At 38.4% G+C, this 12,709-nt stretch overlaps 1 protein-coding gene across 1 annotated transcript; it reads right to left on the reverse strand.

Moving 5' to 3' along the window:
- Window positions 1–1,639: 1,639 nt before the first annotated feature.
- On the reverse strand, window positions 1,640–8,881 carry LOC134290302 (probable serine/threonine-protein kinase DDB_G0278845). The gene is made up of 2 exons (XM_062857409.1): window positions 8,084–8,881; window positions 1,640–1,729 (listed from the first exon to the last, which is right to left on the reverse strand). Exons 1-2 carry the CDS (start codon window positions 8,879–8,881, stop codon window positions 1,640–1,642), a joined length of 888 nt encoding a protein of 295 aa, XP_062713393.1.
- Between the last annotated feature and the right edge of the window lie 3,828 nt (window positions 8,882–12,709).

Below are 12,709 nucleotides of genomic sequence, written 5' to 3' on the forward strand. Positions count from 1 at the left end.
ACTTGAAGAACGAACTCAGAAGTTCAAATTTGGTTCAACTCCGGTTTCGTTGAACTTGATTCTCCAAAAAACTACTCTTGTATTGTTTATGAACATGGAAGGACATGTACATGTTTTGACTTCTCTTCAAAACGACATTAAAGTCGAAAAAAGGTTCAAAAAGAACTTATGTTGAACTTTAAGACAGAGTTCAATCAAATATTAACCGAACTCATGTTGAACTTTTACGTGCCTTTAAAACTCAAAAAGAGTTCATTTGGACATATTTCAACAACTTGAAATCATCCGTTCAGAACCTGTTTCGAACTTGTTTTGAACTTACTACTCAAAGTTCGGATAAATATTAACCGTACCAAAAGTGAACTTCACTTGAACTTCGGCGACAGCGGGGCCGGGGAGAAGTTCTCATTCAATTAAATCACTCGGAAATCGAGCCCAGCAGCCACAGCTTGTGTTAATTTCACAAGTACACTTTGTTCCACTATAATATTTCAACGTACTTACTTGTAATCAACGCAAAGGATCCGTATTGTGTGGCTTAAAGGCTGCCCCCGCAGCGGACAACTGTTCCCCCCAGGATTCCGCCGGGTTTCTTTCGGCTGCGCACAAAAATTTTCCAACTTTGCTAGATGTTTTCACACCCGTCTCACTTGTCGCTGCAGCGCACCGGTAATCGACGCAATCGTAGTCACTGGAAACCAAGCTGAAAACTTATAATCTTTTCTTAAAGTCGATACACAGGCCCTAATTTATTGCTTTGCACTGCGAACCACAACAAATTGAAAATGTCAAACTGTGTATGTTCACAAGAAGTTCCACGTGAACTTCTTTCGAACTTTCGACTTCAAAAAGTATTCCAAGTTCAGGGAAAGTTCACAGGCGAACCTGATTGAGCTCTACTATATGATATTAGTACATTGAGTAAAATCCCACAGTGCCTAACAACACATACATGGAGTAGTGGTTAGGCACCGACTTTCAACGAAGAGAACCCGAGTTCAAATCTCAGTAAGTAAAAAACATCAAAAATTATTTCAAGGTATTAGTCAATTTAGATTCCACATGAACTAATGTTTCTTTGTAATAAATTACTTTTAAGGACTAAACACATTTTTTTTTCATTTTTTTCAAAGTTTATTTTTAAGCTGAATAGCGTTCCTTTCAGCGACACAAGGGTACTTTTTGTGAACTCAAGTTCGGTTAATTACTTAAAAAGTGAGCTGAATAGAATGCTTTTCATCTTCCTTCGAATAGCTGATTAAGCCCAAACATACTTTTTTATCCGAACTTTTGGTTGCTTGGGTATGCCGATGGGTCGCTAGGTGGCTTTCCGGGTTATTTCAGTAGAACCAATCTTTGTCTTTTCCACCTCTCCGGAAATTTGCCTCTGTCTAGGCACATCTGCAAAGGCATTATGATCATATCAAGGCTAGCCTCGATGGCCGCCTTGAAGGATACTGTCGGGTTACCGTCCGGACCCAGAGCCTTGTTCAACTTAAGTGACTTCGCTATTGCGATGAGATCGTCATTCGTCACCGCACCGGGGCGACCTTGCTATGGCCGGTTTGGCCATAGGGGATGGGGCCCATGGTCCTGTATCGTGGCGCGGGAATAGCGTTTCACGATCTTCTGCAGCATCTTAGCGTTCTGTGGGTGCTGACCCTGACGCACCCTTTGTTTTGGATATGACTACGCTGTAGTCATCATCCCAAAGGGTCATGTTGGCTGCCTGGCAGAGATATTAGAAGCAAACTTGCTTACGCACCTTAATCTCTCTGTTCAGTACCAGTTTAGCCACCACCAGCAAACCGGTTTGCATCCATTTCTGGGTAGGGATTGTGTTGGCATTGCGGCGTCACATGCACGGCTTAGGGTTCCGACTAGATCATCGCTGGATAGATCGTCGGGGTTACCCGCCATAAGCAATCGCTCCACAAATGCCGGCTTATCGAAGCGCGAGGTCAACCATCCCCGATGACGGTCGATGACCAACGGCTGTGGCACTCTTCCTCCGCTTTCCACACTGTATCGAATCGCTAGATGGTTACTGTGCGTGTATCCATCGACGACCCTCTAGTTTGAACTCGAACTTAGACCGAGGCTCCAGAAGGTTACATCAATGATGGGCTCTGCACCGTTCCTACTGTAGGTTTTTTTTTGTCGCCTATGTTCGCGACATCCACGTTCAATCTAGCAGCCATAGCTTCGAATAGAGCTCAGCCTCTCGCGTTAGTCAAGCGGCTACCCAACTCAATCACCCAGGCGTTGTTCGGTGGCGACGACCACGGGACTCAATCCCACTAGTGCGCTTGATAGCGAATCCAGCATAGACGAGATCTGGGCCCTGTAGCATAATCGGGCTAATAATATTAGCTACAAGTTACAAGTTACAAGTACTAATATTACAAGTGCTAATAATTTGTGTTGCATAAAGGCTCAATTTTCCACTAATATTATTAGCACTTGTAATATTAGTGACCATAAAAATACATGTTGTTTTGGTTCATTTACCTGTCAAAATTCATCCGACAGTTCACTATTAATTTGAAATGGCAGTTGATGTTTGTTTATATTCTGCATTTTCCGCGTAACATCCGGAAATAGCTTCATTTATTCCGAAGTTTTGCATTCTTTATACGATAGATGAAGAAAAGCATATGCTGATAATTTTCGGCCGCTCTGACGAAATATTTTTTTACAAAGTATGGCACTGCAAGTACCTAGATTTTTAGTAAAATGTCCCAAAGATTTAATAGTAATGGTTGAAAAACAATGTATAAAGATTTAGCAACATGTATTATGCTTCTTGTTAAAATCCCAAGTGATCTGGGATGCAAAAATTGAGCTTTTACCTACTTTTATATGTCGCAACTCGATTCGAGTTAGTGTATGTATATTGTAGCTCTTGATTAGCTTAATGATGCGCAATACAAGCAATTGATTCAAATTTATTTCGCATCTGCAACTTTACCTGTGCATATGCAGTGTCCATAATAACCATAACATTACCAAGAACCTCCAATCAAAGATGGGTATTGTAGAAACTTTGGGGAACTTGAGAGACTCAGCAGAAATTATATTTTGGATACAAAGTGTACATCAACGCAATTTTCTCTTAAATGAGTTTCGAATACATACTGCCAAATTTAATCGTCGAAAACTGGAATCAAGGTTGACATGTTAGATAAATAATGTCTTTTGAGTTCATCAAAATGGTAAATCGATATATTCAAAACTAAATATGACTTCTGCAATACTTTAAATCTAACTTGTAAATTATTTTACAAGACCTTTGAGACTTGTAATCAAAAGTACAAGTCATAGCTAATACTTTATACTTGTAGTTTGTTTATGCAACATACACTTGTAAATTCTACTAATAATATTAGTCCATCCGACTTGTAGTATTGGACTTGTAACTTGTACTTGTAGTATTTTTATGCAACAGAAAATTATAAGTTACAAGCTACAAGACTAATATTATTAGTAAAATTTTCATTATGCTACAGGCCCCTGGTCTATCGGTCACATGGGAGGGGCATAACAACTGCAGTAGTGTAGACGCGAAGTGGTCACGGCACTGCACTGGCTTTCTTTCTATTCTTCCTTTTTCGGAAAAACTAACTCTACGATTATTACTTCTTACTGTTTATTCTTCTTCTAGACTTACTTTCTAACACTTTCTCGCAACCACACGGCACACTAACGTCGTCGACACCGACGACAAACGGACACCCGGACTTCTACAACGAACCCACAACAACCGTCACCGCGAACAGACGAACCGGGCAGCCGACGATCCACACAACAATACAACGCCGCCCCGGCGTCAATCGCGGGTCTTTTAACTTGCCGTCGCAAGAACTCATTCTCCCGATCTGAAAAGAAATAAGAGAAAAGAGAAAAGCCAAAACGGGCGTCGTCCACTCTGGCTTCATTAGTTCGGCCGCGTGACTGAGACCTTGTTGGGGTTCAGTCAGCGCTGCCGGGCGACAAACAAAAATTAAAAGAAAAACATTTCTCCGGCATTGGAGCGAGAACGTTATATCACCAGGTCAACCAGCAACAAGCAGTAAGCATTCTCTCTGCTTGCATCGCTTGTTTCTTGGTTAACCGGCGTTGGTCTATAAACATGACCGTGAAATCCACATGTGATGTAATCCACTAATTGCGTGGAGCACCATGAGGAAATAAAGGGTCTTTCTTAGATCAATGGTGATCATTGATCTTTAGATTTATTCGATACAGGGAGGGAAATGCTTCCTTCGGTCGGCAGGACCGCTACATCCGCCCCCCCTTAAATTAAGTTTTTATTTGTGAAGCAAAGAAGAACTTGCAGTAGGCATTCGGCTAGCGTATACATTTGCGGGTTAAAGATTATCTTGCAAAAACGAACTAAACTAATCCTTATTTCTTTCCCTACTCTAAGATGATTCACCTCCCTCCAGACGCTCGAGTCTATCAAAATGCCGCTTCGTGTTTGTGTTGCAGTAGAAGTTACATCGACCGAAACTAGATTTCAAGCACCAAAGAGGGGTTATTTGTAGGGTTGTCCATTGAACGAAGTCTCTCAACCAACCGCCATAATCTTTAAACTCGGAGTACCTCCCAAATAGTAACCAACATCCTTCCATTGCACGTACGTAACCAACAACCTTCTATCTGCACAAAGTCGTTTTCATGTGTTGAGTAGTTTTATCTACCTATCACCATTCCCATTCCATCGAACCACTCTCAGAGATTCGACGAGTGTCTTTTCCATGTCACCGTTCAACTCCGTGAAGTTTGTCGGATTCAGCTGGCACATGTCATATAGTACTCTTGCGAAGCATTTCAGATGCCTAATGACTCCTCCCTTGGCACAGCTCGGAATATTCTTCCCATTCCAAATGCATAACTTACTCCCGAAATCAAAGACTAGGATTTTCGGTCTAACATGGCAATTTAAGCAGCAACATCCCAGCATTTCTCCATCGGCGCTAAACCATCACCTTCAAACGTGTAAACCTTGTTCGTCTTAATCGGGCAAACTCCCAACGGCTCGTCCTTGTCGGCATGACTAGCATCGCAGACTACCGCTCCATGATCCTTCTGACCCTATTCTGTCCCTACGAAAAATTCAAATTCCGTCTCCTATATCAATTAAGTTAATCAGTCAAATAAATAGTAAAAGAAATACTCCCTTATTTTTAAAGATTAAAAAGTGCGAATTAAATACGAACTATATTTTGTGAACTTTTAAAAATGGCATTTAATTATATTTTTTTTTCGAAATACTTTTTTTTTCGAATGTTTTTTTTTTGTTGTTTTTTTTTTCGAAAATATCTTACTTTTTTTTCGAATATTGTTTTTTTTAATATATATTTTCGAATATTATTTTTTTTTCGAAAAATGTTTTTTTTTTCGAAAATATCTTACTTTTTTTTTCGAATATTGTTTTTTTATATATATTTTCGAATATTGTTTTTTTTTCGAAAAATGTTTTTTTTTTGCCTTTTTTCTTAATACATGTGTAATATTAATAATAATGTAATAAACTTAATACATGTGTAATGTAATATTAATCAAATATTTCACCATGAATTGGCCTACTTCATTAGCCTTATGCCTTCGGCAAATTATGTGACAAACTTGAAAAAAAGGGAAAAAAACCAATTGATCACAATTGAATCATTTTTCAGAAGGTCAATTCTGTCAGCCAGAAACAATTTGCATTTTATATTCCATCAAATCTGGATTTCACTATATGAATGAAAAAAAATAAATTTCGAGACGCTGCCGGAGAAAAACAAAAAACAACAAACTTACATACTACATCATAATGTTGCAGGGATGCAAGGCAATAATCTATTTATCTCTCTTGCATATCCGCAAAAGCTTAAAAATAAAATGAACTCACCGAGTCTCTAGGTACCTTACTTTTTCGTCCTTCTCCGTTTGTTGTGGCAAGTCCTTGGCTGCCGGCATTGCTCCACCCCTTTCCCTTTTGAGGTTGTAGGTTGGGCCTGTAAGTATACTCCATTTCTCTTGATTAACTTGTGTATAAAACCACATTGTAAATATCATTCCATATTATTTTTACAGAGGATATGGGTTCCTCTAATTTCTCTTAATATTTCATTATTTCATAGAGGTTTTGGATTTCCTCTTTCGTCAAAATTTGTAGACATTTGCTTTGTCTCCTTTCTGTATTTTAAATTTTCTCATAATTTCATTTAAATTTTCAGAGGGCTTTTGTAAATCCTCTCTTGATTCTCTTAAGTTTTCATATTCGTTTTTTTTTTTAAAACGCTTAATTTTGCTCTCGTTTTAGTTTCTGTACTATTAAATCATTGGAGGGTACGTGTTCCTCTCCTAAATCATCTCTCCTTTCGTTCATATTTTCCGCTTATTATGTTATTGAAGGGTGTGTATTCCTCTTCTTTATTATTTTTCTTCAATTATTTCCTTGTATTTTCTGTATTCCTGGAGGGTGTGTTTTCTTCTCCTTAATCATTTATTTCTCTTTGTTCTTTGATATCTATGGCCCTTACAGAATAGTAGTTACTCTGGTTTTCCAGCCCTTCGGTACATTCAAAACTGAGTTTGACGGACGCATTCATTGTTATAATTTGGCTGTAGACTCATAGTTTACCAGTTACCCTAATTTTCATTTAATTTTTTATAGAGGGTATGAAATTCCTCTCTATTTTGCTTTAATTTTTCATTTTATTGTTATCGAGGGTATGAATTTCCTCCATTTTCTGAAAAATGTTCACTTATTTTTATAGAGGTTATGAAATTCCTCTCATTTCAATTAAATTTTCATTTTATAATTATAGAGGGTATGAAATTCCTCTCCATTTCACTTTTAATTTTCATTTTGTATTTATTGAGGGTATGAAATTCCTCTCATTTTTCATCAATTTAATTTACCACTTTATCCTGAGCGGTGACAGATGTACTTGATCTTCGTTTATATTTGCACTGATATAATTCATATCAATCGCTCTTGCTGTAATAGGTAATGTGTTTGGTATCATGTAGTCACTCTTTATTTTTATTTAAATTTGATCAACTAAGTTGTATAATCTACTCCTATATATATTTTTCATAATCCTTAATGATTTGATTATGAGTGTAAATTAGTCAATATCATCGACAATATTTTAACATGAGGAATAATTAGCTCTCCTTTGTCAGTATGGGTATTTACAATTGTTGTAAACAAGAATAAAAAATATTTATTGTTGATAAATGTTGTTTTTGGTTCAAATCAACCGTGGTCATCCCACAGAAGTTCCGTTAGGCACTCATAGTTTTCCGAAAAGACACAACCTCGTAGTAAATCTATCTCGTTTAAAAGATTGCCCAGTGGTTCAAAGTATTTCCGTTTTTCGAGACTCGCAACAGTTGCTTCCTCTTTGGTATGAGCAGTTTCTTGTTGTTTGATTTGGCTTTGGGGTTCTTGAAAAAAGTTCTCTTTATCATAGATTGTTTCTTGTGGCTGTTGTAATTTCAATCGAGTTTTAGTATTGCAGCTTTCGCTCACAGCTTTCTCCACATGGGCTTTCTTTAACTGTTTCAATGTTTCAGTCAATTTGTTCTGCGTTTCCTCCTTAATTTCGCAAAATTTATAACTTGTAACTTTTTCATAGCTATTGAAACATTTTGAAATTTCTTCTAGTTCTTGAACTTTATCCTTTTCATTGAGTAGCTTTTCAGATTTATAAAAAGATTCTGCCAATTTTTCATTAAGATTGTTCTTCTGTTGCTCCAGCTTGATAATAATCGTTTTCATACGATGGTTTTCTTTTTCCAGATCCAAAATATTTCGCTCGCAATCCATAAACTTTGAAGATTGGTCATTCTTCTCTTGTTCTAAATTGATAATAACCGTCTTCATACGATAATTCTCCATTTCTAGATCCAAAATCTTTCGTTCGAATCCCACAAACTTTGAAGAAATATCACTTTTTTCTTGCTCTAAATTAAAAATAACTGTTTTCATATTATGGTTCTCCTTTTCCAAATCCAAAGTCTTTTGCTCGAATTCCACAAACTTCGACTTCAACTCGTTCTTTTGTTTATTGCAAGTAGTTACCGTCAAGGTTATCGTACTGTCAAGATTCTTCACTTTTTCATCAGTGGCCGCCAGTTTGTCCTGCAGATCGTTGACTTGATTCCTTAAGATCTCTCTATTTATCAACACTTCTTCCATGTTCTTCTGATTGCTTTCGAGTTGCACCTTCAATTTGCGTACTTCACTTTCTTTACTTTCCAATTCGGAATTAATTGCCGTTTTGTTCTCAGCAACCGATAAAGCATACTCTTCCTCTCGTGTCTTAAGCATAGTGACTTCCTGGCTTAATGCTTCATTCAATATTTTCTCATTGCTCAGCTTAGCTTCCAAAGCTTTTAACTTGTTATCAAATTTATTTTCTTTTGCAGCCATATCGTTAGCAGCATCCCGCCTATCGTCATGAAGGTCTTTTATGTCACGATGATACAGTTCTTCCAATCGAGCTTTTGATTCTTCTGATTGCTTTAAGAGTGATTTTATTACCCGTTGGTAAGCGTTTGCAATCAAAAGCATTTTCTCTTCCGTATCTTTCCATAACTTCTTGTATTTTTCTACTTCCATTCTAAGGCCATTTTCTTCCTCGTTCGTCTCTCTGTGGTTGTAATAGTTATCGTTTTGGTTGTAGTTGTTGTTGTGGTTGTAATTGTTGTTGTTGCGACTGTAATTGTTGTTCCGGTAGTAGTAGTTGTTGTTATTGCCTCGTGGCTTATCAACCCGATCCTCTTCCTCATACTCTCTCTCTTCCTCAGACTCTCTCTCGAGCCTGTCTCGCAATTCTCGGAAGAATCTATCCCGTTGGGAATACTTAGAAAATGCCATTTTTTTTTTTGAGGGAGCTATTGAGAGTGCTACTTCTATAAATGAGTTATCTGTGGTCATTAACTTTGTGACAGTTACTTATTCCACCCAAGTGCAAAATCCATAATCAATTACGAGAGAACTATAGAACAAAACAGAACTATTTTCCCGTCGTGTTTCTTCATGTTTAATTTTTCCTTCAGCAAATTATTTAATTAATATTAATAGATATCAATTAATATCATCCATAAATCAAGCCGTGCCATCAACACTCCTAATTTCACATGGCCATCCGTAAAGGCAATAATCGAAAAGCGCGAAAGTTTTACCGATAGGGTTTGGCCGTGTTTGTCGCAGTAACACGATCTTTGCTCTCATCTCCAGCAACCTATGTTTGTTTCTAATCACACCCATGTTCATTCCAAATCCGTTAAAATAGTAGGAGAAACCAACCGGGAAATAAATTGTTGATAGATTTTTGATAGACTCGTTCCTCTTTAACCACATGATTAAATCAGATGATTCATTAAAATTAAATTTTTCTTATAAATTTTGCAATATCTTTTCTACATGCTTCACTAACATGATCTTGAGAAACGAAACTGCCATAAAATGTTCAAGCATTCCAAAGATTACAATATTCATAGTTCATAATCTTCAATTTGATCAAGAGTTCATGTGAAAAAGCCAACAAATATAATTATAAAAAAAAAGGATTTATTTACGTGCAATTTTTTATTACTTGCCTTTCTCAAACTCAAATAAAAAAGATACAATAATAGCATTCTATTAGAATGTTGTAACTTTCATTTTGTGCTAAGAGAACCAAAATCATATACACATACGCACTTAAAATCACTCAATTAAAAAAAAAATATTGATTCGACTTACCCATTATTCGGCATCATATTGCTGGGTCCGATGAAGATACGTAGTTCCTCTTGTAGGAAATGATCTGGCAGTGATCGATTTGCAAGCGGTTTGCAAATGTGCGACTCAGTAGTATCCAGTGGGTCCAACTTCTTCTCTGTTTTGACTCGATCAGTAACACGACAATTTTCGTTAAAAGGAATCCGAGATCAGCATCACACTCAAACTGTGCACGGTTCAAGAGTTCTACTCAACTGAATGATTCACACTGTTTCGCCTAATAGTTTTCTGCGCAACACTTACACGATTTCTTCTGTAGTAACCAGCTGGGTCTTAGATACTTCAATAGGTTTTTATTCTTTTTCACTTTCCAATCACAAACGGCGTGCCTGCACTTGTTTAGCGCTTTTGCGCTGTCACCTGAATGTAGAGGCAAAACGATCCGGGCGACGTCGAACGGCCGGCAAACGGACCCCGCGGACAGTCCAAAACGCGCACCACAACAATACAATACAACGCCGCCCCGGCGTCAATCGCGGGTCTTTTACCCGACGTCTCCACTAGACAGAAATGTCTTGCCATTTTGCTGGACAGATGTGTCATGACAGAAATGTTCTCTCGCTGTTTGAATGGCAAGCAGCGGTGTTGATCATTTCTGTTACGTTTTCTCTTTCTGGCAGCAAAATGGCAAGACATTTCTGTCTAGTGGAGACGTAGGGTTAACTTGCCGTCGCAAGAACTCATTCTCCCGATCTGAAAAGAAATAAGAGAAAAGAGAAAAGCCAAAACGGGCGTCGTCCACTCTGGCTTCATTAGTTCGGCCGCGTGACTGAGACCTTGTTGGGGTTCAGTCAGCGCTGCCGGGCGACAAACAAAAATTAAAAGAAAAACATTTCTCCGGCATTGGAGCGAGAACGTTATATCACCAGGTCAACCAGCAACAAGCAGTAAGCATTCTCTCTGCTTGCATCGCTTGTTTCTTGGTTAACCGGCGTTGGTCTATAAACATGACCGTGAAATCCACATGTGATGTAATCCACTAATTGCGTGGAGCACCATGAGGAAATAAAGGGTCTTTCTTAGATCAATGGTGATCATTGATCTTTAGATTTATTCGATACAGGGAGGGAAATGCTTCCTTCGGTCGGCAGGACCGCTACAGTAGTACACCCCGTTGATCTTCACTATTGCGAAGCCCTCGTGCGACGTGGAAATTGTGGTATCCTGACATGGGTGTTGAGTGGATGAATCGAGTAGAGAGGTAGTTCTCGGTGTGGTGAGAGTGGTGTGCCTCAGACGTGGCATTGGAGTAAGTTTGGTAAGTGTATAAAAGGCTACAAACGGGAGTATTTGGAACGTGCCACTATAGGATATCACATTGGCGATCCTGCCATGTTGATGGCGAAAAAATTCAGGTGAAACATATAGGGAAAACTTTTTAGAAAGTGAAAAAAAAAACGTATTTTGCATTGTGTTATGAAAGTCTCCATGGAGATAGTGAGTGCTAAGAAGAGAGAGCCTTGTAAGAGAAATGAAGGTTCTTGCGGCAAGGTTGCCAGAAACAATGTAATTACCAAAACGATCTCTTGAATCGGCTTTTAGCTCATCCACCAGATGTACAATAAAGCATTGAATCGGGTGAAGCCCAAGGTCAATGTAAGTATTGCGTCGAGTAAAGCTCATGGCCAATACAAGTACACATGGATGAAATTGCTTGCGCAGAGTTTGAGCTCATTGCCAAGCGTAATTAATGTTGCGTCGGGTTCAGCCCATGGCCAACACAAGTATTGAGTCGAGTTTAGCTCAAGGCCAGTACAAGAGCATATAAAGTGATACCTTGCGCAGAGTTATAGCTCATTGCCAAGTCGGTTGAAAAGTTGCGTCGGGTAAAGCCCATGGCCAACGTACGCATCGCGTCGAGTAAAGCTCATTACCGATATGATTAAAAAAAAAATTGTGCTGAAAGCTCATCTAGTTATATATTTGTTACATTGAGAAGTGCAACAAAGTACTAATTGAAAGATAGAGAAAAATTCGATAATCTTGAACAGAAAAAGAAAACAAAACGAAATTTCAATCAATGGGTTAGTGCGCATCAAGGAATACTTACATTCATAATAAGAACCATAGTAAATTTTTATTCTTTTCAGTAAAGAGATAAATAACTGTCGGTAGTTGCAAAAGAGGTAAATAATAATAAGTGTCAGTAGCATTGATAACTTTGAATCATGGTCGCTGACGAGAAAACAGTGTAATCTGCTGACACTGCTCAAACTCAGTAACTCAACACTACGAAAATGGGAGAGGAATAATTCTTATGTTCATTTCCGCAATTGGTGTGTGTGATGTGTGGAGGAGTGGACTCTTACGACTGCGCTTCGCTTGATAACTGATTGGCTAACGTGGCTGATACTAAACGCAAAGACAAAATTCTTTCAATTTTTCTCCACCCAATATTCGAGGTTTTGTGATGGTGGGCTGTCAGCTGATGATTTTGTGGCTAAGATACTTAGACGTTCGGTGTTGTCCCATTTTGCCTGCTGGATGTATTTAACCGAACGGTGCTGACGTGCGTAAAACAAAAACGATGGCCGGCAGCGGAGCGGTGCACCACCGCGGTGGTTTCTTTGGTCAAAAATACTGAGAACGTAGAAGTGAGATACCTGCATGTCTGTCATTATTTTTTGCATATGTGTAGGTATGCGTTCTCGAAATGCTTCGCCAGTTTGTTTATGTTTTAGCAGTTGAGTCGAGTGAGAGGCAGTAGTGCCTGCACGCTAAAAATCACATAGAATGCAATGTAGGATAAGATTACTGAAAACAAAAAGAATTGCTTTCGAGCGTACATATTATCTGGAGGATGCTGTTGGCCACCTCAAATTCTGTGTTTGTCGTCAAATTAGTAATTGAATTGGAATTGCGCTATATATATTGAGTATACTTTGAAGAGCTTTTTGAGCTGGAAGGCAAATCTGTGCA

Source organism: Aedes albopictus, chromosome 3 (genome assembly GCF_035046485.1).
Source record: "Aedes albopictus strain Foshan chromosome 3, AalbF5, whole genome shotgun sequence".
Lineage (NCBI taxonomy): Eukaryota > Metazoa > Arthropoda > Insecta > Diptera > Culicidae > Aedes > Aedes albopictus.